This window comes from Ascaphus truei, chromosome 3, assembly GCF_040206685.1.
Source record: "Ascaphus truei isolate aAscTru1 chromosome 3, aAscTru1.hap1, whole genome shotgun sequence".
Classification (NCBI taxonomy): domain Eukaryota; kingdom Metazoa; phylum Chordata; class Amphibia; order Anura; family Ascaphidae; genus Ascaphus; species Ascaphus truei.
In genome coordinates this window covers 432,009,837-432,035,224 of record NC_134485.1, presented here as the reverse complement: position 1 = coordinate 432,035,224, position 25,388 = coordinate 432,009,837, and the positions used below count along the sequence as shown (strand labels likewise).

The 25,388-nt window shown below is 50.1% G+C and overlaps 1 protein-coding gene across 1 annotated transcript in view; it reads left to right on the top strand.

Annotated features, from left to right (window-relative positions):
* CFAP91 (cilia and flagella associated protein 91) overlaps window positions 1-25,388 on the top strand; it is a 129,933-nt gene that overhangs the window by 27,748 nt on the left and 76,797 nt on the right. Inside the window, exon 6 of the mRNA XM_075592913.1 lies at window positions 1,735-1,916. Within this exon, the coding sequence (XP_075449028.1) occupies window positions 1,735-1,916 (182 nt within the window). The remainder of the gene's footprint in view (window positions 1-1,734; window positions 1,917-25,388) is intronic.

Here is a 25,388-nt window from a genome sequence, read left to right as displayed (position 1 = left end):
TTTGGCAGAGCACTGAGAATACTGTATGTTGTGTTTGGCAGGGCACTGACAATACTGTATGTTGTGTTTGGCAGAGCACTGAGAATACTGTATGTTGTGTTTGGCAGAGCACTGAGAATACTGTATGTTGTGTTTGGCGGAGCACTGAGAATACTGTATGCTATGTTTGGCAGAGCACTGAGAATACTATACGTTCTGTTTGGCAGAGCACTGAGAATACTGTATGCTGTGTTTGGCAGAGCACTGAGAATACTGTATGTTGTGTTTGGCAGAGCACTGAGAATACTATATGTTCTGTTTGGCAGGGCACTGAGAATACTGTATGTTGTGTTTGGCAGGGCACTGAGAATACTGTACGTTGTGTTTGGCACATCACTGAGAATACTGTATGTTGTGTTTGGCAGGGCACTGAGAATACTGTATGTTGTATTTGGCAGAGCACTGAGAATACTGTATGGTGTGTTTGGCAGAGCACTGAGAATACTGTATGCTATGTTTGGCAGGGCACTGAGAATACTATATGGTGTGTTTGGCAGGGCACTGAGAATACTGTATGTTGTATTTGGCAGGGCACTGAGAATACTGTATGGTGTGTTTGGCAGAGCACTGAGAATACTGTATGCTATGTTTGGCAGGGCACTGAGAATACTATATGGTGTGTTTGGCAGGGCACTGAGAATACTGTATGCTGTGTTTGGCAGGGCACTGAGAATACTGTATGCTGTGTTTGGCAGGGCACTGAGAATACTGAATGTTGTGTTTGGCAGAGCACTGAGAATACTGTACGTTGTGTTTGGCAGAGCACTGAGAATACTGTACTGTATGTTGTGTTTGGCAGGGCACTGAGAATACTGTATATTGTGTTTGGCAGAGCACTGAGAATACTGTATGTTGTGTTTGGCAGAGCACAGAGAATACAGAACTGTATGTTGTGTTTGGCAGGGCACTGAGAATACTGTACGTTGTGTTTGGCAGAGCACTGAGAATACTGTATGTTGTGTTTGGCAGGGCACTGAGAATACTGTACGTTGTGTTTGGCAGAGCACGGAGAATACTGTATGTTGTGTTTGGCAGGGCACTGAGAATACTGTATGGTGTGTTTGGCAGGGCACTGAGAATACTGTATGCTCTGTTTGGCAGGGCACGGAGAATACTGTATGTTGTGTTTGGTAGAGCAATGAGAATACTGTCTGCTGCGTTTGGCAGGGCACTGAGAATACTGTATGGTGTGTTTGGCAGAGCACTGAGAATACTGTATGTTGTGTTTGGCAGGGCACTGAGAATACTGTACGTTGTGTTTGGCAGGGCACTGAGAATACTGTACGTTGTGTTTGGCAGGGCACTGACAATACTGTATGTTGTGTTTGGCAGGGCACTGAGAATACTGTATGCTATGTTTGGCAGGGCACTGAGAATACTGTATGCTATGTTTGGCAGGGCACTGAGAATACTGTATGGTGTGTTTGGCAGAGCACTGAGAATACTGTATGGTGTGTTTGGCAGAGCACTGAGAATACTGTATGTTGTGTTTGGCAGAGCTCTGAGAATACTGTATGTTGTGTTTGGCGGAGCACTGCGAATACTGTACGTTGTGTTTGGCAGGGCACTGAGAATACTGTATGGTGTGTTTGGCAGGGCACTGAGAATACTGTATGTTGTGTTTGGCAGGGCACTGAGAATACTGTACGTTGTGTTTGGCAGGGCACTGAGAATACTGTATGTTGTGTTTGGCAGGGCAGAGCACAGCTCCCGTTTTGGCAGCGCCACTGAAAGGGTGTCCATCCCCTTGGTGCGTACAGTGGGGATTCAGACCGATTACCGGGACAGCGAGGCTCAGACTGACCCCTACGGCCCGGACTTTGTGATGCGTCCAGGATCGGTTCCTGAACTGCTGACCCTGGCTAATCTCACCTGGGGTGAGAGACAAATAACCAGGGACATGATGCCAGTGTGTGGATAATTCCCATCTCTGTGTCTTTTCCACGTCTTGCCCCACCTCTGTGTCCTTTCCATGTCTTCTCCCATCTCTGTGTCCTTTCCATGTCTTGCCCCATCTCTGTATCCTTTCCACGTCTTCTCCCATCTCTGTGTCCTTTCCACATCTTTCCCCATCTCTGTGTCCTTTCTATGTCTTCCCCCTGCTTCCTGTATGTCTGTTTCAGAAGGATCTCCTATAGTGGCCTGTGTAAATGTGTCACCTGTTTCTGTATGTGGCAGGACGGCCTGTAGGCGAGGTCAGACAAAAGTCCGCACATGCAGTTTCAGGGTAAACCAAATGTTGAGTGGTTTTATTTCTCCACAATACAAATAAATATTTGGGCACAGTGTCCCTTTAAGGAAAAACAAACTCATAAAAAGAACACCTACTCCATAGGGAGAACTTGCTAAACACTCCAAGCCCTATCTATCGGGCTGGCTGGCTTTGTCCAGTTCCCAACCCCTAAACATACACCACAATAGTCATGGAACAATATCAAAGTTCTTACTATGTCTTTGTGTGTGATTCTCTGTCTCTTAGAGAGAGGGTTGGAAATCCATCTGGATAGCAGCTTGCACAGGACAGCTCTGTAGTCTGTCAGCCACCTTGTACAAGCATTAGCCTCCTTATCAAGCTGTTTGTCAGCTGTCTCCGCTTACTTCCTGATTGTCCAACTATTCTTACTGGGTTAGCCTTCTGAGTGCTGGATGAAGGACTCAGATGTATTTTTCCCAGGCATAATTATCAGTAGCTGACTTCACCCTGTCACATACCTCCCCTGTTTGTGTGTGTGTCTAGGGCCCCACATGGCTGAAGCCCGACCCTCCACTTCTCGCCACAAAAAAATCAGCATTTCCATTCTCCTTCCCAGGCCTATGCTGTATATCAAAAGAGAAGGGCCGGAGGGTCATGTACAACCGGGTCAATCTCGACTTTGTGTCCTTCATGGTATTTAACCATTTCAAGGGTGCGTGGTCAGTGATCAGGGTGAAGTGTACCCCGCGACATAATGTCTCAAGGCCTCAAATGCCCATTTTACAGTGAGGCACTTCTTCTCAATAACAGAATACCTCACTTCCCTTGGGAACAGCTTCCGGCTGATGAACAATAGGGGGTGTTCAACACATTCAAATTGTTGGGACAGAACTGCTCCCAGTCCTACCTTGTAGGCATCTGTCTGAATTATGAAGGGATCCTTAAAATGTGGGCTCCGAAGAACGGGGCCCTCTGAGAGGCACTTCTTTAACGTATCAAAGGTGCTTTGGCACTCCCAAGACAATCTAATTTGTGTGGGTGCACTTTTTTTTGTCAAATCTGTTTGAGGTGCTGTAATCACTGAGAAATTTGGTATAAACCGCCTTTAGTATCCTGCTTACCCCAAAAGGGAGCAGACCTGTGTCTTTCTCTGTGTTTCCTGGAACCAGGGTCACGAATGATGTATGATTAGTTCCAGTAAGCTCAACTCATGTCCTCCCTCTTCCAAAGCATGACAAGTCCTTAATGTCTTTCTTAATTTTATTGCTGGATTAGAAAACACAGGAACTTGTAGGTGTGGTGTAGGCAGAGAGTGCTTCTCTATGTGGGATGCTTCTATGGGGTTAGACTATGGTAAGAGAGAAAGGCCTTACCAGGGGTGGATGCAGACAGGTCTGTACTCACTGTAATCTAGGGTGGAAAAGAAAGTGAGGGGCAGGGGTCACACTAAAGGTTGAGTGGGACTGCACTAACTGTCAGCAAAAGACAGGGGAGAACATGGGAAAGTCCATTAACTGGGAGGACTGGAGAAGCTGCAGTAGCAGTTCACTGATTATGTGCTCAGAGGCAAAAAATGCAACATTGTTGCATGTTACACAGGCACAGTGTGTGTATGTGGAGCCAATGCCTGCAGCTGAACTTAAGGAGCTGACAAGCAGAAGGGGGGTCGGGCAGGAATGTGATTCTTGTTCCATGACACTCCCCGTCTGGTATCTGGAGATACCACTATATAACTGGAATATGTGGAACATATGTGCAATGCATAACAAAGATAACATCACATTCTCAAACAATGCAAGGGTCCATGTCCACATAGCGATGTGACACCGGCCGGTATCACTGGTATCAAGGTCCCTTGGCCAAGGTTCTTTGGCAAAGGATGCAGGGTGGATGCACAGCTCCAGGTTTGCTGGTTGCACCACAATGTCTTTGTATAAAAGTCTCTGGCACTGTTTCCTTTTAGTCTTGTGAGAGAACAGTCCTTTTGTCTCTGTAGTTTCACCCACAGAGTGTATCCCCTTGTAGGTATACCAGCCGTGGCAGCCTGTTGCTCTATCACCTGGCGTTTGGCAGAAGGAGAGGGCTTTTGGCTCCTTGTGGGAGCGGATTACTGTCCCTGGAAAACTGGTTGTCGAATGTAATCCAATAAAGGGGGCGTCGTTCAGGGAGACTCCCTGAAGCTGAGCGCTGGGGTTGAACATTACCCGGATTTGATCGGGTTCCTGAGGGTGGTAGGCCCCAGGTGATTGGAGGTACCGACATTCTTTGCCTTCCTCCATTAGAGGTGCTGGCTTTGCGTGGCCGGTAAAGAATATCTTCTGGATGAAGACCACAAAGTTGTTTTTGGTCTCTGGTTCCCTTTGTGGGCCGCAGAGGTGCGAGGTGAACCTAGAGATGGCATGTTCTCCATTGTTTGGGAAGCGCCTCCTTGGTGAACGGAATGGTAGCGGAGTCACCCGACTGCTTAGTCCGTCTTTAGAGAGCTCCTTGACTGTTAACTTCGGGAATCCTCTATCTTCCCTTGATGGTGTTTGTTTGTCATCGTTCCTTGTTGTCTGGAACGCTGTGCACCGTAGTTCATCGGTACATTTCTCTTGCACGAGAACATCTCCGCGTAGTTTGGTGAAACGCTTTTGTGTTTCTTTGTTGACTGCCATCGGGAGGTTGTTTTCTCCCTGGACATGACGAAGAACAGTCTCTTTTGTCCTTGTAAATCCTTTTGGGAAATGTCTCTGCAACTGTCCCCTTTTACGTGTTTGAACGAACAGTCCTTTTGACACTGTGGCTTCGCCTGTGAGGCGCAATCTTTTGCGGCTATGCCAGCCGTGGCAATTGGTCGCTCTGTTGCTTGATACTCTGTGGGGAGGAACAACTGTACGTCTTAATTGTGCCCTTGCTCGCGGGAGCATTGTCTGATTGTTTGTTGTTTTTAGGACGATCCCTTTGTCGGTCACCTTTGGGAGGTTACTCTCTTCCTTCGGTGGAGTCCACTCATCATCCTTGGCTGTCTGGACTGCTGAGCATCCTAAGCCATTGTCGCATCCCATCGGCGTGAGGATGTCTTTGTTGGTCTCAGAGGTATGACCTTGTCTTTTCTCTTCATTTGGCCCTTCGGTCACTTGGAGATGGCCAAGACATGGTTCAGAGAGAGATGTGTGTCCACATTCTGTCACCTCCGTTCTGCGGGCATCGACGTAGTCTTGCCCGTGCTCTTTGTTAGTGCACGAGTTGCCCACTATCACCCATCCTAGGTCGAGTCTTTGGGCGTATGGCGCGTTGTGGGGTCCGTTGTGCTGTTTACGGACTTTATGTACCCTCATGATGTCCCTACCGAGCAGCAGCAGGATCTTGGCGTCTTGTTCCACCGGCCGGATGTGGTTGGCTATTCCTTTGAGGTGGGGGTAATGGAGTGCCACGTCTGGTGTGGGTATCTCGTCCCTGTTTGTGGCCATGTGGTTGCACTCGATGAGTGTGGGAAGGGGCATGTTCACTTTGCCATCTATTGAGCATATGGTGTAGCCATTCACTCTTCTCCCTGTGGTCTCCATTTGCCCTGCGCACGTTCTGAGAGTGTAAGGAGAAGCACCATCTTGTATGTTAAACATGTCGAAGAACTCCGACCTGACCAGTGATCGGTTGCTCTGGTCGTCGAGGATTGCGTACATCCGAATAGCCTTCTCAGGTTGTCCCTGGGGGTGCACTGCGACAAGGCATATTTTGGAGCAGGACATTTTGTCACCTTCTTTTCCGCAAACTTCGGTGCGCTGAGATGTGACGGATGTTGACTCTCCTTCTTCTTTCTCCCCGCCATGCTCCGCTATGGAGGATGGGTTCTTGAGTTGGTGGAGTGTCATCGCCTCTGGGTGTAACGCTGTCACGTGCTTGTCACTCTCGCACACTGTGCATTTGATCTCTTCCTTACAGTCCCTGGCTAGATGGGTCGTGGAACCGCAGCACTTGAAGCAAACTCCGAATTCTCCAAGTAACCTCTTGCGTTCCTCTAGGGACTTCATCCTGAACCCAAAGCACTTGTTGAGTGGGTGTGGCTTCTTGTGTATGGGACATTCCCTGTTTGGGTCCCTTGGTTCCTTGTCTCCGGCGACCGACTGATCGGGAGTAGTTTGGGCCGTGGGAGGCACGTCCGTCCTGCGGGCCGAGATGGGTGTTTGGGGGTTACCATATCTCGTCGCTGGTCTCTCGTTCTTCGGGCTGCTTGCACTGTATGTGGTTTGCGCACCTAAGATGAAACTGGGATCGTTTCTTGTCTTTGCCGCTTCGCAGATGAAGCTCACGAAGAATGAGAATGGGGGGAAGACAACCTGCTTCTCCCTTTTGTATTTGGAACCTTGTGAAAGCCACCTTTCTTGGAGGTTGAAGGGTAGCTTCTCCAGGATGGGTCTCACTCCACGAGCTGAATCTAGGGCGTTGAGACCTATTAAGGAATGGTCTTTCCTTGCGAACTCCAGTTCTTGCAGCAGGTCTCCAAGATCTCGTAACTTCGAGTAGTCTTTACTCGTGATCTTGGGGAAGCTCTCGATTCTTTTGAAGAGTGAATCCTCGACTGCTTCAGGGCTGCCATAGGTCTCTTCTAGCCTTTCCCACACTAGGTCCAGGCCTACTTGGGGTTGATGTGCGTTTGCCGTCCGAAGTCTCTGCGCTTGCTCCCTGGATACGTTCCCCAAGAACTTAACTAACAGGTTGAGCTCTTCCCTTGCTGAGAAGTCCAAGCTGTCGATTGCGTCTTTGAACGTGAACTTCCACGTCCGGTAGTTCTCAGGGCGGTCGTCGAAGCTGATGAGTCCTGCGTGCACCAAGTCGCGCCGGATCATGTACTTGGCTATGTCTGTCAGACCTGAGACATCGGCGCGTTTGCCCCGTTCTGAGGTAGTTGCTGGGACGGTCTGTGCGGTCGCCTCTTCCTTGGCGTGGACGCGTGATGGCTGCTGGCCAGTGTGAGGGGCTGTTTTCTCCCGCGTGGGTGTACCTGGATTGCGAGCCTGTGGTGGTGCATCCGTGTGCGCGCTGGCGTGTGGATCACTCTTGTGGCTGTGGCTATCCCAGGCAGCATGTGCCATTGATGGAGCAGCGTCTTCTCCTTGTGGTCCTAGCGAGTCTTCGGTATCTGTGGTGTCGCTCCATCCGTGTTGAGATGGTGCGCTGGTGTTTACACTGAAGAGGCTCCTTACGTAGTCTTCAGTGCGTTGGGCTGGATCCTCTGAAGCTATCCGTCTGTACGGTAGCTCCCCGCCGTCCTGTTGTGCGGCTGCTTCTAGGACTTCCGCTTGGGCTATGGCGGCGGCGGCTTCCTTCTCTTGATTAAGTGCCTCTAGATCCGCGTCCAATTCGGCCTTTCTGCGCGCAGCGGCGGCATTGGCAGCGGCGGCGGTAGCAGCGGCGGCGGTAGCAGCGGCGGTAGCAGCGGCGGTAGCAGCGGCGGCGGCATTTGCAGCGGCGGCGGTAGCAGCGGCAGCAGCATTGGCAGCAGCGGCATTCTGCTCCTCCTCTTCTATGCGCGCTTTTTCTGCCCTTACGGCTGCCTCTCTGCGACTATATTCGGCCCTGGCACGTGCGGCCTCTGCGGTGGCTCGCGCCTTGGTGGCGTTTGTGCTCGCGCTAGACGTGTTGGATTGTGCTGATCTTGCTGACCTTGATGAGTGCCTTGATGTGCTGGAGCGCTGCGACGCGGTCTCCAGGAGGAGCTCTTTTCTCACGCTTTGCGCGTCTGTGATAGCGGTCCGCACGCGGCTGTCACGTGTAAGGTCAATGTCATTTTGTAAGTCTCTTTCTTGCAGGCTTTCGCTGGTGTTGGCCCTGGTCAGGTAAGTAATGTATGCTTCTGACAGTTCTTGATAACGCGAGTAATCGGTCCTTAATTGCGTTATTGCCTGCTCGAGCTGTTGCGCATAGTTGCCAATGCTACTAACGTTGCGTATTCCCAGTGTGGTTGTGCTCCAGGCCAACTCTAATTTAGCGCGGTGCGCTTCAATGTCATTCTCATATTTCTCGCGGGCCTTTTGTGTCAGTGTGACTGCCCGTTTAGGCCTTGCGCCTGCCTGCGCCTGTTGCAGTTGCGCAGCGGTCTCTGTGTCTGAGAGATCGCTTTCCTGCGTGATGTCTGGTGAGGCTCTGAGTTCTGCCATGCTGTAGGTGTGTGTAGGCCTTTGCCAGTGCGTGTGGCGTGCGGTCTTTTACCTTTTCAGCGATGGGCGTCTGTCTCAGATGATGCCGAGCGGTGTCCTGCAGCGTGCAGCGTTGGGGTAGCTGTACTTACAGGTGTCCGTTGGCTCCTCACTGTGGGGCTGAGCAGCGGGTGGACTCAGACAGAGAAAAAGGCAATTAGGTTTGTGTGTACAGTCTGTTTGCAAAGCTACTGCCTTGTGTGCAGGGTTGCTTGTGCAGTGTAAGCTGCTTGCTTATCTGTAAGGTTGCGGGCTGTATGCAGTTTGCTGTATAAAGCTTGCTGCCCTGTCTGGCAGAGTGAAGCTGCTGCTTGTTTTTGCAGAAAGCTGTAGCAGTTTGCTGTATAGCTGTGTAGAGCTGCACTTTTGTAGCATGAAGGCTGTGAGTGATAGCTTCTGCGTAGACCTCTAATACACGGTCTCTCTCTTACTTTCCTGGAACCAGGGTCACGAATGATGTATGATTAGTTCCAGTAAGCTCAACTCATGTCCTCCCTCTTCCAAAGCATGACAAGTCCTTAATGTCTTTCTTAATTTTATTGCTGGATTAGAAAACACAGGAACTTGTAGGTGTGGTGTAGGCAGAGAGTGCTTCTCTATGTGGGATGCTTCTATGGGGTTAGACTATGGTAAGAGAGAAAGGCCTTACCAGGGGTGGATGCAGACAGGTCTGTACTCACTGTAATCTAGGGTGGAAAAGAAAGTGAGGGGCAGGGGTCACACTAAAGGTTGAGTGGGACTGCACTAACTGTCAGCAAAAGACAGGGGAGAACATGGGAAAGTCCAATAACTGGGAGGACTGGAGAAGCTGCAGTAGCAGTTCACTGATTATGTGCTCAGAGGCAAAAAATGCAACATTGTTGCATGTTACACAGGCACAGTGTGTGTATGTGGAGCCAATGCCTGCAGCTGAACTTAGGCTAAGGCCCCGCTCCCAGAGTCAGCGCACCTGCGCTGCTGACAGGCGGTGCGCTGAGATACACAGACCGCGATCTGCGGTCTGTAGGGAGCGGGAGCCGGAGCTGGAGGTGGGCGGGAGGTGGGAGGTTTGATCGGGAGGTGGGCGGGAGGTGGGAGGTTTGACAGGGAGGGGGGGCGTGGCTTGAGCGGAGGGACCCGCTACTCTCCCCCCCCTCCCTCCACGGACTCGGGCTGGAGCTGGAAGGTAAGTTTAAACACACACACGCAGGCACTCATTCATACACGCGCACACACACACACAGGCAGGCACTCACGCACTCATACACACACACACGCGCGCACACACAGGCAGGCACTCACGCACTCATACACACACACACACACAGACAGAGGCAGGCACTCGGGCACACACACACACAGACAGGCACTCACGCACTCAGACACATACACACACAGACAGGCACGCACTCAGACACACACACAGAGAAAGGCACTCACCTGCTTTCACTCCACACTCCTCCCCGCTCCCCGAAGCCTCTCCTCCTCCCGCAGCCTCCCCTCCCCATTGGCTCACAGCCACACACGTCACGCGTCAAAGCTAGAAAACACCATTCTCTGGTGTCTCCAGCGGCTGACGCGCTACAGCGTGTAGTGCTCTGTGCAGCCAGTGGGGACCGGGACCGGCTCGCGAGGATTCCCCTGCTGGTGGGGAACTCGCGACCCGCCGCCCGCGCCAACGAGCGCAGCGGGACCGAGGCCTTAAGGAGCTGACAAGCAGAAGGGGGGTCGGGCAGGAATGTGATTCTTGTTCCATGACACTGTGTGTTTGGGACTTCCATTATGGCAGCCACCTTGCTGGCGAGTGACATTACTATCCCTCCCCCAACAGCATAGCCCAAATATTTTGTAGTGCCTTTTCCCAGGACACATTTTTTTGTATTGGCAGTGAGCTTTTGCACTTTGATTCCTCTGCTAAAGGCATCTGCCAATATCCTTTCGTGAGGTCTAGGGTGCAGATATACTCTGCTTTACCAAGGGAGTCAAGCAATTCATCCACCCTTGGCATTGAGTATGCATTAAATCTGGATACGGCATTTACCTTTCGGAGGTCCACACAAAACCTCACCTTCCCATCGGGTTTAGGGACCAACACTATAGGGCTACACCATTCGCTGTGGGACTCCTCGATCACACCCAATTCCAACATGTCTATTATCTCCCTCTCTACAAGGTCTTTTCGGCCTTCTGTAGGGACAGGATCGTACTTTTACGCCAGGTTCCGTCTCAATCCTATGGGACACTAAATCAGTCTGCCCTTGCAGCTCGGAAAACACATCTGGAAACTGGTCACATAATTCCAGTAGGTCTGACCTTTGTTCCGTTGTTAATTGCTCTCCCATAGGAACCTGATGGTCATTGTAAGTACTACCCTTTGGAGGCTGTGGACCCAAATCCTTCTCTCCTTCTAGAGGGTGGATGAATAGCGATCTCATCGTTTTCCAGGGTTTCGGGGGGTTTAGGTGGTAGATTTGTTTACCCTTCCTGGGCCCTGGTTGAGAGATCTCATTGTTCACCTCCCCGGTGAGGCAGAGAACTTGGAAAGGACCCTGACACTTTGCTAGGAGTTTACTCTCTGAAGTCGGTAATAGCAGCATCACTTGGTCCCCAGCTTGGAAGACCCTTATGCAGGCATTTTGGTTATACTGCCTCTCTTGACATTCTAGAGCAGACTTAAGACTTTCCTTATCAAACCGACCTATCATGTCTAGGCGGTTTCTAAGGTCTATGACATACTGCAGGGTATTTTTGGAGGGGGAGGGCTCCTCCCCCCAGGATTTCTTCAGTAGGTCCTGAATACCCCGAGGATGGCGTCCATATAGGAGCTCAAACGGGGAGAAACCTGTGGAGGCTTGGGGAACTTCTCGTACCGCAAACAATAGGAAAGGGAAAGTTCATCCCATGCTCGCTTTTCAGTGTCCACAAACTTCCTAAGCATGGTTTTTTTTGTAACAATTTTTTTATTGGTCACAGTCATAGGTAATTTTACATACAGTAGTGTCGTGCGCCCACAACATTTCAGCTCATTACTTTTCGCGAAGGACCAATATCAGTTTCCCGTTTTCAGTAGGAAAAAAATAAATTAAATAAAAAATAAGGCGAAGAGGAGGGGGGGGAGGAGACAAACATGGGAGGGGGGGTATGTGGACTTGCCCAGAGGTGTCCCTGTGCAGTTCCCTAATTGTTTGGGGGTGGCTGCTAGACCTGGGTGCTTTGAATTTTTGGGGGTTTATCTCTCGATCCAAGGGTCCCACGTGTTCCAGAACTGGGGCATTTTCTTTTGGAGCATGGCCGTAAGATTTTCCATAGTCATGACCTCATTGACCCTTCTCACTACTGTGGTTCTCGAGGGGGCCTTAATCTGTTTCCAGGCTGCCGCTATAGAGCATCTGGCCACTGTCAGCATGGCCCTGATCAGCCGGGACATTGGTGGGGGGAGGTCGTCAATGGGTTTGCTCAGCACCATGGTCAGAGGGTCCAGGGGGAGGGTGATTCCAGTAATCTCATAGATAAGTGTCTGGATCTTGGTCCAGAACTTCTGGATCTCCGGACATGACGACCAAATGTGGGCCATGTCTCCCTTTTGACCACATCCCCTCCAGCACAGGTCCAGTGTGCCGGGGTAGACCTGGCTCAGCCTAGCCGGGGTCAGGTACCACTGGAATATAATTTTATAAATGTTTTCTTTTATTGTCGTACAAAATGAGGTTTTAGGGGCTTGCTCCCAAATATCCTCCCAGTCTTCCAGGTCTATTGGGAGACCTAGTTCGTCCGACCATTTTTGGAATTGGTCAAATTGTCTTGTGGAACACCCTGGCGGGAAGTTGGGATCCCAAAGAGTGGGGTGAGCTGGGAGGGAGAAGCTAGCAGACCATACTTCTAAGCATGGTTTTTAACATTTGGTTAAACCTCTCTACCAATCCATCAGTCTGAGGATGGTAGACCGAGGTCCGTACGTACATCCTGCATTAACTTCGCCATGAAGTTTGTTCCCTGGTTGGTTAACATTACCTGGGGCAGTCACACCTGAGAGAACAGCTCTAACAGCCTGTGAGCTACCTGTTTAGCAGTGACTGATCTCAGAGGGAAGGCCTCAGGATATCTGGTGCCATAATCTACGACAACTAGTATGAACTTATGTCCCTTCGCTGAGGGTTCTAAAGGTCCTACCAGATGTATACCAATCCTCTCGAATGGGACCGACATTAAGGGCAGAGGAACCAAGGGATCCGACTTCTGTACCTTTTGGCTAGTTAACTGGCATTCAGGACATGTCTCACATAGTTTCATGATATCACCATGTATGCCTGGCCAGTAGAACCGGGATGAGATGCAGTCCGTGGTCTTATCTCTGCCCAGATGACCACCCCATGGGAGAGTATGGGCTAGCGTAAACACTGTTTTAATAAAACTTTAGGGACGAATTACCTCCCCTGTTTGTGTAACCTTATTCACACGATATAGGATGTCATTCAGTAGTTCGAAATGTGGAAACACCCTTAAACCTTGTTCATTCACTATGTTATCGTTGACCCGTACCACCTTCTCATATTGTCTAGCCAGAGCTGGGTCTTCCCTCTGCCTCTGATGGAAGTCAGGAAGAACCAGGTCTGGCAAAATTCCCATATCTGTCTGTTCTCCATCCTGGTCATTTCCCACCATGACTTGCAGTCTGTTGGGCTGACTAAGGTTACCTAGAGTCCCAGCCTTTCTTAACCAATCGTCTTTTTCCACACGTCTCTGTTTACGCGTCTTTAGGACACAGTGTCTATGGGGAAAATTCTCTGGGGAAAAGGGGAACAAGTCCCCAGTTTTCTCCGGTACCGGAGAAGTAGGCTCCGTATGAGCAGGGGCCAACAATGTTCCGAAGTAGGGCCAGTCTCGGCCAAGTAGAACAGGAGCATGTAGCGAGGGAGAAACTCCTACTAGCAGTCTAGCCTCTCGATCATTGATGCAGAGGAGGATGTTCACCGTCTGGTATTTCATTGTATCCCCATGGATACATTCTATATTCCATGGAGAGTCAAAGGATAGCCGGTTGTTTGGAATTAGGCCCTCTAGGATCAGGGTTTTTCCAGATCCCGAGTCCACCAGGACGTTTACGGTTCCCCCCCCGACCGATGCTGGGACCAACCACGGATCGGGGTCCCCTCGGAGAGAAGCCGTGGCAGTGGTTCTTCCATAGCAACAGTCCATCTCATCCTCTCCTGAGTCAGCAAACTCGGTCATTAGCCGGGCCTCTTAATGGGGATCGGCGTTTCGACCTCTCCGCTGTGGGAAGGGATCCACCCTTCTGTTTGGTGGTGGAATCCTCTCCACCGGATGTCCAGGGTCTCAGGGAATACTGGTGGTGGCGTCCTCCCCTATGGTGATCTAATGGCTTCAGATCCGGGATGGGCGTCTCCGCAAGAGTTTGTACCAGGGCCCCTCCGAGATGGGAAAGTGTCTTCCAATTGGGTAGACTGGACATCCCGAGCTGGTGGGTGGTAGACCCCTCGATTGTCTACTCTCCTGCCTCTGGCATCACCGCAAGCAGCTGGTGTTTGCACGGGCCGATCCCAGCTACCCTCTTGGCTGTCGTCCCCAAGAAAGTTTTCCACCAAGCGGACCGCTGAATCTAGGGAAGTTACAGCATGCCTTTTTACCCAGGAGTGGGAGGAGGGGGCCAGTATCTGTATGAACTGGTCGAGTACAATCTGTTCAAGGATCTCTGCCTTGGTATGCTTCTCTGGTGGTATCCACCTGGTACATAAGTCTACTAAGTGGTGGGCTATGACCCGGGGTCTATCTCTGTTTGTGTATTTGACCGTCCGGACCCGCTGTCGGTAGGTTTCTGTGGTGAGGCCTAGGCGATCCAGAATAGCAGCCTTTAGTCGCTGATAGTCCATGGCTTCGTCTGCCGGAAGAGCCTGGTAGGCTGCCTGAGCTTCTCCTATGAGGAGCCAGAGTCGTTACCCAGCGATCAACTGTCCAGCTGTGGGCCGTGGCTACCCTTTCAAAAGGGATGAGGAATGGCTCTGGGTCTTCTGTTGGCTTCATTTTAGGCAGACTCACCGGTGGGTTATTTGGAATCTCCGGTCTGACTGAGGCTGGACCTGGAGTCAGCATTTGGAGGAGTTTTTCTGTTTGCTGCCTGCTTCTCCTCTTGCCGGGCCTGCATCTCATCTCACTTGGCCTTCTGGTGCAGGAACTGAGAAAAAATTTCCTCCATTTTTAATTTTTTGTGGCCCTTTGGTTACAGGGGCCGTCCTTATCCCACTTCTGACACCACCTGTGGCAGGACGGCCTGTAGGCGAGGTCAGACAATAGTCCACATGTGCATTTTCATTAAACCAAATGTTGAATGGTTTTATTTCTCAACAATACAAATAATCATTTAGGCACACTGTCCCTTTAAGGCAAAAAAAGAACGCCTACTCCCCGTATTCCAGTTCCCAACCCCTAAACATACACCACAATAGTCATGGAACAATATCAAAGTTCTTACTGTGTCTTAGTGAGAAGGTTGGAAATCCTTCTGGATAGCAGCTTGCACAAGACAGCTCTGTAGTCTGAGACAGCCACATACTACAAGCAGTAGCCCCCTTATCAAGCTGGCTGTCAGCTGTCTCCGCTTACTTCCTGATTGCCCAACTATTCTTACTGGGTTAACCCTCTGAGTGCTGGATGAAGGACTCAGGTGTATGTTTCCCAGGCATAATTATCAGTACCTGACTTCACCCTGTCACACTGTGTATATACCAAGATGGCCTGGATACATCAAGATGCGGTAAACTAAAAATACGGTATTAGCGACAACAAAAGTGCCTTATCTTTATCGTGCAATAAATCAACGTTGCACCGCCAAAAATATCGCACTTCTAAACGGATACGTTTAAAAGTATCGGATCCGATAAAAAAAGAGGTATAATAGAGCATTTTATTGGGTACCGATATTTATAGGAACGGGATAAACACTAGAAAGGCTGCAAATAATTTATCCGCTAGTTCAGGCTGGCGTTAGCCCCGTCTTTCCTACGTATGTAATGGCCAATATATACATAGGCTGGATAAGCTAAACCAACCTGAACTAGATGATACAATTGTAATTAAAATATGTTACAGTAAATATTAACCCCTTAGTAGCCCACTAGTCAATTAGTCATTTGTTCCCAGAACTGACTGACCACAAAGGCTGGGGGTTAATATCAGCCTACAAATGCACTACAGAACCCCCTTACCCACATTAGTGCCTCGTAAAGCATTCCCATGCAATTCATTACTAACCACTAAGGTAATGAAGGGGTTAACCCCCGCCCCCCGCCCCCCGCCGCACTCTCTCGTCTCAGTCTCTTTTACTCTCTCTTCTACTCTCTCCTCTGCATCTCTTCTACTCTCTCCTCTGCATCTCTTCTACTCTTTCCTCTCGTCTCTTCTACTCTCTCCTCTGCGTCTCTTCTACTCTCTCCTCTGCGTCTCTTCTACTCTCTCCTCTTTGTCTCTTCTACTCTCTCCTCCTCTGCATTTTTTCTACTCTCTCTTCTCTGCATCTCTTCTACTCTCTCCTCTTTGTCTCTTCTACTCTCTCTCCTCTGCATCTCTTCTACTCTCTCCTCTCTACTACTCTCTACTCTGTGTCTCTTCTCTCTCCTCACTGTCTCTTCTACTCTCTCCTCTGCGTCTCTTCTCCTCTCTCCTCTCTGTCTCTTCTACTCTCTACTCTGCGTCTCTTCTACTCTCTCCTCTCTGTCTCTTCTACTCTCTTTCCTCTGCATCTCTTCTACTCTCTCTCCTCTGCGTCTCCTCTACTCTCTCCTCTCTGTCTCTTCTACTCTCTCCTCCTCTGCATCTCTTCTACTCTCTCTTCTTTGCATCTCTTCTACTCTCTCTCCTCTGCATCTCTTCTACTCTCTCTCCTCTGTATCTCTTCTACTCTCTCTCCTCTGCGTCTGTTCTACTCTCTCCTCTCTGTCTCTTCTACTCTCTCTCCTCTCTGTCTCTTCTACTCTCTCCTCTGCGTCTCTTCTACTCTCTCCTTTCCCTCTCTCTCTCCTCTGCATCTCTTCTACTCTCTCCTCTGCATCTCTTCTACTCTTTCCTCTCGTCTCTTCTACTCTCTCCTCTGCGTCTCTTCTACTCTCTCCTCTTTGTCTCTTCTACTGTCTCCTCCTCTGCATTTTTTCTACTCTCTCTTCTCTGCATCTCTTCTACTCTCTCCTCTTTGTCTCTTCTACTCTCTCTCCTCTGCATCTCTTCTACTCTCTCCTCTCTTCTACTCTCTACTCTGTGTCTCTTCTCTCTCCTCACTGTCTCTTCTACTCTCTCCTCTGCGTCTCTTCTCCTCTCTCCTCTCTGTCTCTTCTACTCTCTCCTCTGCGTCTCTTCTACTCTCTCCTCTCTGTCTCTTCTACTCTCTCCTCCTCTGCATCTCTTCTACTCTCTTTCCTCTGCATCTCTTCTACTCTCTCTCCTCTGCGTCTCCTCTACTCTCTCCTCTCTGTCTCTTCTACTCTCTCCTCCTCTGCATCTCTTCTACTCTCTCTTCTCTGCATCTCTTCTACTCTCTCTCCTCTGCATCTCTTCTACTCTCTCTCCTCTGTATCTCTTCTACTCTCTCTCCTCTGCGTCTGTTCTACTCTCTCCTCTCTGTCTCTTCTACTCTCTCTCCTCTCTGTCTCTTCTACTCTCTCCTCTGCGTCTCTTCTACTCTCTCCTTTCCCTCTCTCTCTCCTCTGCGTCTCTTCTACTCTCTCCTCTGCATCTCTTCTTCTCTCTCCTCTCCGGCTCTTCTACTCTCTCTTCTGCGGCTCTTCTACTCTCTCTTCTGCGGCTCTTCTACTCTCTCTTCTGCGGCTCTTCTGCTCTCTCTCCTCTGCGGCTCTTCTACTCTCTCTCCTCTGCGGCTCTTCTGCTCTCTCTCCTCTGCGGCTCTTTGCTCTCTCTCCTCTCCGTCTCTTCTGCTCTCTCCTCTGCGTCTCTTCTACTCTCTCTCCTCTGCGTCTCTTCTACTCTCTCCTCTCTGGCTCTTCTACTCTCTCCTCCTCTGCATCTCTTCTACTCTCTCCTCTGCGTCTCTTCTACTCTCTCCTCTTTGTCTCTTCTACTCTCTCCTCCTCTGCATTTTTTCTACTCTCTCTTCTCTGCATCTCTTCTACTCTCTCCTCTTTGTCTCTTCTACTTTCTCTCCTCTGCATCTCTTCTACTCTCTCCTCTCTACTACTCTCTACTCTGTGTCTTTTCTCTCTCCTCACTGTCTCTTCTACTCTCTCCTCTGCGTCTCTTCTCCTCTCTCCTCTCTGTCTCTTCTACTCTCTCCTCTGCGTCTCTTCTACTCTCTCCTCTCTGTCTCTTCTACTCTCTCCTCCTCTGCATCTCTTCTACTCTCTTTCCTCTGCATCTCTTCTACTCTCTCTCCTCTGCGTCTCCTCTACTCTCTCCTCTCTGTCTCTTCTACTCTCTCTCCTCTGCATCTCTTCTACTCTCTCTCCTCTGTATCTCTTCTACTCTCTCTCCTCTGCGTCTGTTCTACTCTCTCCTCTCTGTCTCTTCTACTCTCTCTCCTCTCTGTCTCTTCTACTCTCTCCTCTGCGTCTCTTCTACTCTCTCCTTTCCCTCTCTCTCTCCTCTGCGTCTCTTCTACTCTCTCCTCTGCATCTCTTCTACTCTCTCCTCTCCGGCTCTTCTACTCTCTCCTCTGCGGCTCTTCTACTCTCTCTTCTGCGGCTCTTCTGCTCTCTCCTCTGCGGCTCTTCTACTCTCTCTCCTCTGCGGCTCTTCTGCTCTCTCTCCTCTGCGGCTCTTTGCTCTCTCTCCTCTCCGTCTCTTCTGCTCTCTCCTCTGCGTCTCTTCTACTCTCTCTCCTCTGCGTCTCTTCTACTCTCTCTCCTCTGCGTCTGTTCTACTCTCTCCTCTCTGTCTCTTCTACTCTCTCTCCTCTCTGTCTCTTCTACTCTCTCTCCTCTGCGTCTCTTCTACTCTCTCATCTGCGTCTCTTCTGCTCTCTCTCCTCTGCATCTCTTCTACTCTCTCCTCTGCATCTCTTCTACTCTTTCCTCTCGTCTCTTCTACTCTCTCCTCTGCGTCTCTTCTACTCTCTCCTCTGCGTCTCTTCTACTCTCTCCTCCTATGCATTTTTTCTACTCTCTCTTCTCTGCATCTCTTCTACTCTCTCCTCTTTGTCTCTTCTACTCTCTCTCCTCTGCATCTCTTCTACTCTCTCCTCTCTTCTACTCTCTACTCTGTGTCTCTTCTCTCTCCTCACTGTCTCTTTTACTCTCTCCTCTGCGTCTCTTCTACTCTCTCCTCTCTGTCTCTTCTACTCTCTCCTCCTCTGCATCTCTTCTACTCTCTTTCCTCTGCATCTCTTCTACTCTCTCTCCTCTCTGTCTCTTCTACTCTCTCCTCCTCTGCATCTCTTCTACTCTCTCTTCTCTGCATCTCTTCTACTCTCTCTCCTCTGCATCTATTCTACTCTCTCTCCTCTGTATCTCTTCTACTCTCTCTCCTCTGCGTCTGTTCTACTCTCTCCTCTCTGTCTCTTCTACTCTCTCTTCTCTCTGTCTCTCCTACTCTCTCTCCTCTCTGTCTCTTCTACTCTCTCTCCTCTCTGTCTCTTCTACTCTCTCCTCTGCGTCTCTTCTACTCTCTCCTTTCCCTCTGTCCTCTGCGTCTCTTCTACTCTCTCCTCTGCATCTCTTCTACTCTCTCCTCTCCGGCTCTTTTACTCTCTCCTCTGCGGCTCTTCTACTCTCTCTCCTCTGCGGCTCTTTGCTCTCTCTCCTCTCCGTCTCTTCTGCTCTCTCCTCTGCGTCTCTTCTACTCTCTCTCCTCTGCGTCTCTTCTACTCTCTCCTCTCTGGCTCTTCTACTCTCTCCTCTCTGGCTCTTCTACTCTCTCCTCCTCTGCATCTCTTCTACTCTCTCTCCTCTGCATCTCTTCTACTCTCTCTTCTCTGCATCTCTTCTACTCTCTCTCCTCTGCGTCTGTTCTACTCTCTCCTCTCTGGCTCTTCTACTCTCTCCTCTCTGGCTCTTCTACTCTCTCCTCCTCTGCATCTCTTCTACTCTCTCTCCTCTGCATCTCTTCTACTCTCTCTTCTCTGCATCTCTTCTACTCTCTCCTCTCTGTCTCTTCTACTCTCTCCTCCTCTGCATCTCTTCTACTCTCTTTCCTCTGCATCTCTTCTACTCTCTCTCCTCTCTGTCTCTTCTACTCTCTCCTCCTCTGCATCTCTTCTACTCTCTCTTCTCTGCATCTCTTCTACTCTCTCTCCTCTGCATCTATTCTACTCTCTCTCCTCTGTATCTCTTCTACTCTCTCTCCTCTGCGTCTGTTCTACTCTCTCCTCTCTGTCTCTTCTACTCTCTCTTCTCTCTGTCTCTCCTACTCTCTCTCCTCTCTGTCTCTTCTACTCTCTCTCCTCTCTGTCTCTTCTACTCTCTCCTCTGCGTCTCTTCTACTCTCTCCTTTCCCTCTGTCCTCTGCGTCTCTTCTACTCTCTCCTCTGCATCTCTTCTACTCTCTCCTCTCCGGCTCTTTTACTCTCTCCTCTGCGGCTCTTCTACTCTCTCTCCTCTGCGGCTCTTTGCTCTCTCTCCTCTCCGTCTCTTCTGCTCTCTCCTCTGCGTCTCTTCTACTCTCTCTCCTCTGCGTCTCTTCTACTCTCTCCTCTCTGGCTCTTCTACTCTCTCCTCTCTGGCTCTTCTACTCTCTCCTCCTCTGCATCTCTTCTACTCTCTCTCCTCTGCATCTCTTCTACTCTCTCTTCTCTGCATCTCTTCTACTCTCTCTCCTCTGCGTCTGTTCTACTCTCTCCTCTCTGGCTCTTCTACTCTCTCCTCTCTGGCTCTTCTACTCTCTCCTCCTCTGCATCTCTTCTACTCTCTCTCCTCTGCATCTCTTCTACTCTCTCTTCTCTGCATCTCTTCTACTCTCTCTCCTCTGCGTCTGTTCTACTCTCTCCTCTCTGTCTCTTCTACTCTCTCTCCTCTCTGTCTCTTCTACTCTCTCTCCTCTGCGTCTCTTCTACTCTCTCATCTGCGTCTCTTCTGCTCTCTCTCCTCTGCATCTCTTCTACTCTCTCCTCTGCATCTCTTCTACTCTCTCCTCTCGTCTCTTCTACTCTCTCCTCTGCGTCTCTTCTACTCTCTCCTCCTATGCATTTTTTCTACTCTCTCTTCTCTGCATCTCTTCTACTCTCTCCTCTTTGTCTCTTCTACTCTCTCTCCTCTGCATCTCTTCTACTCTCTCCTCTCTTCTACTCTCTACTTTGTGTCTCTTCTCTCTCCTCACTGTCTCTTTTACTCTCTCCTCTGCGTCTCTTCTACTCTCTCCTCTCTGTCTCTTCTACTCTCTCCTCCTCTGCATCTCTTCTACTCTCTCTTCTCTGCATCTCTTCTACTCTCTCTCCTCTGCATCTATTCTACTCTCTCTCCTCTGTATCTCTTCTACTCTCTCTCCTCTGCGTCTGTTCTACTCTCTCCTCTCTGTCTCTTCTACTCTCTCTCCTCTCTGTCTCTTCTACTCTCTCTCCTCTCTGTCTCTTCTACTCTCTCCTCTGCGTCTCTTCTACTCTCTCCTTTCCCTCTCTCTCTCCTCTGCATCTCTTCTACTCTCTCCTCTGCATCTCTTCTACTCTCTCCTCTCCGGCTCTTCTACTCTCTCCTCTGCGGCTCTTCTACTCTCTCTTCTGCGGCTCTTCTGCTCTCTCTCCTCTGCGGCTCTTCTGCTCTCTCTCCTCTGCGGCTCTTCTACTCTCTCTCCTCTGCGGCTCTTCTGCTCTCTCTCCTCTGCGGCTCTTTGCTCTCTCTCCTCTGCGGCTCTTTGCTCTCTCTCCTCTCCGTCTCTTCTGCTCTCTCCTCTGCGTCTCTTCTACTCTCTCTCCTCTGCGTCTCTTCTACTCTCTCTCCTCTGCGTCTCTTCTACTCTCTCCTCTCTGGCTCTTCTACTCTCTCCTCCTCTGCATCTCTTCTACTCTCTCTCCTCTGCGTCTCTTCTACTCTCTCTCCTCTCTGTCTCTTCTACTCTCTCTCCTCTGCGTCTCTTCTACTCTCTCATCTGCGTCTCTTCTGCTCTCTCTCCTCTGCATCTCTTCTACTCTCTCTCCTCTGTGTCTGTTCTACTCTCTCCTCTCTGTCTCTTCTACTCTCTCTCCTCTCTGTCTCTTCTACTCTCTCTCCTCTCTGTCTCTTCTACTCTCTCTCCTCTGCGTCTCTTCTACTCTCTCATCTGCGTCTCTTCTGCTCTCTCTCCTCTGCATCTCTTTCTACTCTCTCCTCTGCATCTCTTCTACTCTTTCCTCTCTTCTCTTCTACTCTCTCCTCTGCGTCTCTTCTACTCTCTCCTCTTTGTCTCTTCTACTCTCTCCTCCTCTGCATTTTTTCTACTCTCTCTTCTCTGCATCTCTTCTACTCTCTCCTCTTTGTCTCTTCTACTCTCTCTCCTCTGCATCTCTTCTACTCTCTCCTACTCTCTACTCTGTGTCTCTTCTCTCTCCTCACTGTCTCTTCTACTCTCTCCTCTGCGTCTCTTCTCCTCTCTCCTCTCTGTCTCTTCTACTCTCTCCTCTGCGTCTCTTCTACTCTCTCCTCTCTGTCTCTTCTACTCTCTCCTCCTCTGCATCTCTTCTACTCTCTCTTCTCTGCATCTCTTCTACTCTCTCTCCTCTGCATCTATTCTACTCTCTCTCCTCTGTATCTCTTCTACTCTCTCTCCTCTGCGGCTCTTCTTCTCTCTCTCCTCTGCGTCTGTTCTACTCTCTCCTCTCTGTCTCTTCTACTCTCTCTCCTCTCTGTCTCTTCTACTCTCTCTCCTCTCTGTCTCTTCTACTCTCTCTCCTCTCTGTCTCTTCTACTCTCTCCTCTGCGTCTCTTCTACTCTCTCCTTTCCCTCTCTCTCTCCTCTGCGGCTCTTCTACTCTCTCTTCTGCGGCTCTTCTACTCTCTCTTCTGCGGCTCTTCTACGCTCTCTTCTGCGGCTCTTCTGCTCTCTCTCCTCTGCGGCTCTTCTGCTGTCTCTCCTCTGCGGCTCTTCTGCTCTCTCTCCTCTGTGTCTCTTCTACTCTCTCTCCTCTGCGGCTCTTTGCTCTCTCTCCTCTGCGGCTCTTTGCTCTCTCTCCTCTCCATCTCTTCTACTCTCTCCTCTGCGTCTCTTCTACTCTCTCTCCTCTGCATCTCTTCTACTCTCTCTCCTCTGCGTCTGTTCTACTCTCTCCTCTCTGTCTCTTCTACTCTCTCTCCTCTCTGTCTCTTCTACTCTCTCTCCTCTGCGTCTCTTCTACTCTCTCATCTGCGTCTCTTCTGCTCTCTCTCCTCTGCGTCTCTTCTACTCTCTCTCCTCTGCATCTCTTCTACTCTCTCCTCTCTGGCTCTTCTACTCTCTCTCCTCTGCATCTCTTCTACTCTCTCTCCTCTGCATCTCTTCAACTCTCTCTCCTCTGCGTCTGTTCTACTCTCTCCTCTCTGTCTCTTCTACTCTCTCTCCTCTCTGTCTCTTCTACTCTCTCTCCTCTGCGTCTCTTCTACTCTCTCTCCTCTGCGTCTCTTCTACTCTCTCATCTGCGTCTCTTCTGCTCTCTCTCCTCTGCATCTCTTCTACTATCTCTCCTCTCGTCTCTTCTACTCTCTCCTCTGTGTCTCTTTTACTCTCTCTTCTCCAGCTCTTCTACTCTCTCTCCTCTGCGTCTCTTCTACTCTCTCATCTGCGTCTCTTCTGCTCTCTCTCCTCTGCATCTCTTCTACTATCTCTCCTCTCGTCTCTTCTACTCTCTCCTCTGTGTCTCTTTTACTCTCTCTTCTCCAGCTCTTCTACTCTCTCTCCTCTGCGTCTCTTCTACTCTCTCCTCTGCGTCTCTTCTACTCTCTCCTCTGCGTCTCTTCTACTCTCTCTTCTGCGGCTCTTCTACTCTCTCCTCTCCGGCTCTTCTACTCTCTCCTCTCCGGCTCTTCTACTCTCTCCTCTCCGGCTCTTCTACTCTCTCCTCTCCGGCTCTTCTACTCTCTCCTCTCCGGCTCTTCTACTCTCTCCTCTGCGTTTCTTCTACTCTCTCTCCTCTGCGTTTCTTCTACTCTCTCTCCTCTGCGTCTCTTCTACTCTCTCCTCTCCGTCTCTTCTGCTCTCTCTCCTCTGCGTCTCTTCTACTCTCTCTCCTCTCGTCTCTTCTACTCTCTCTCCTCTGCGTCTCTTCTACTCTCTCTCCTCTGCGTCTCTTCTACTCTCTCTCCTCTGCGTCTCTTCTACTCTCTCTCCTCTGCGTCTCTTCTACTCTCTCTCCTCTGCGTCTCTTCTGCTCTCTCTCCTCTGCATCTCTTCTACTCTCTCTCCTCTGCGTCTCTTCTACTCTCTCCTCTGTGTCTCTTTTACTCTCTCCTCTCCAGCTCCTCTACTCTCTCTCCTCTCCGGCTCTTCTACTCTCTCCTCTGCATCTCTTCTACTCTCTCCTCTGCATCTCTTCTACTCTCTCCTCTCGTCTCTTCTACTCTCTCTTCTCTGCGTCTCTTCTACTCTCTCTCCTTTGCGTCTATCCTACTCTCTCTCCTCTCGTCTCTTCTACTCTCTCTTCTCTGCGTCTCTTCTACTCTCTCTCCTTTGCGTCTATCCTACTCTTTCTCCTCTGCGTCTCTTCTATTCTCTCTCCTCTGCGGCTCTTCTACTCTCTCTCCTCTGCGGCTCTTCTACTCTCTCTCCTCTGCGGCTCTTCTACTCTCTCTCCTTTGCGGCTCTTCTACTCTCTCTCCTCTGCGTCTCTACTACTCTCTCATCTGCGTCTCTAAAACTCTCTCTCCTCTGCGGCTATTCTACTCTCTCTCCTTTGCGTCTATCCTACTCTCTCTCCTCTCGTCTCTTCTACTCTCTCTTCTCTGCGTCTCTTCTACTCTCTCTCCTTTGCGTCTATCCTACTCTTTCTCCTCTGCGTCTCTTCTATTCTCTCTCCTCTGCGGCTCTTCTACTCTCTCTCCTCTGCGGCTCTTCTACTCTCTCTCCTCTGCGGCTCTTCTACTCTCTCTCCTTTGCGTCTATCCTACTCTTTCTCCTCTGCGTCTCTTCTATTCTCTCTCCTCTGCGGCTCTTCTACTCTCTCTCCTCTGCGTTTCTTCTACTCTCTCTCCTCTGCGTCTCTTCTACTCTCTCCTCTCCGTCTCTTCTGCTCTCTCTCCTCTGCGTCTCTTCTACTCTCTCTCCTCACGTCTCTTCTACTCTCTCTCCTCTGCGTCTCTTCTACTCTCTCTCCTCTGCGTCTCTTCTACTCTCTCTCCTCTGCGTCTCTTCTACTCTCTCTCCTCTGCGTCTCTTCTACTCTCTCTCCTCTGCGTCTCTTCTGCTCTCTCTCCTCTGCATCTCTTCTACTCTCTCTCCTCTGCGTCTCTTCTACTCTCTCCTCTGTGTCTCTTTTACTCTCTCCTCTCCAGCTCCTCTACTCTCTCTCCTCTCCGGCTCTTCTACTCTCTCCTCTGCATCTCTTCTACTCTCTCCTCTGCATCTCTTCTACTCTCTCCTCTCGTCTCTTCTACTCTCTCTTCTCTGCGTCTCTTCTACTCTCTCTCCTTTGCGTCTATCCTACTCTCTCTCCTCTCGTCTCTTCTACTCTCTCTTCTCTGCGTCTCTTCTACTCTCTCTCCTTTGCGTCTATCCTACTCTCTCTCCTCTCGTCTCTTCTACTCTCACTTCTCTGCGTCTCTTCTACTCTCTCTCCTTTGCGTCTATCCTACTCTTTCTCCTCTGCGTCTCTTCTATTCTCTCTCCTCTGCGGCTCTTCTACTCTCTCTCCTCTGCGGCTCTTCTACTCTCTCTCCTCTGCGGCTCTTCTACTCTCTCTCCTTTGCGTCTATCCTACTCTTTCTCCTCTGCGTCTCTTCTATTCTCTCTCCTCTGCGGCTCTTCTACTCACTCTCCTCTGCGGCTCTTCTACTCTCTCCTCTGCGTCTCTTCTATTCTCTCTCCTCTGCGTCTCTTCTACTCTCTCTTCTCTCGTCTCTTCTACTCTCTCTCCTCTGCGTCTCTTCTACTCTCTCTCCTCTGCG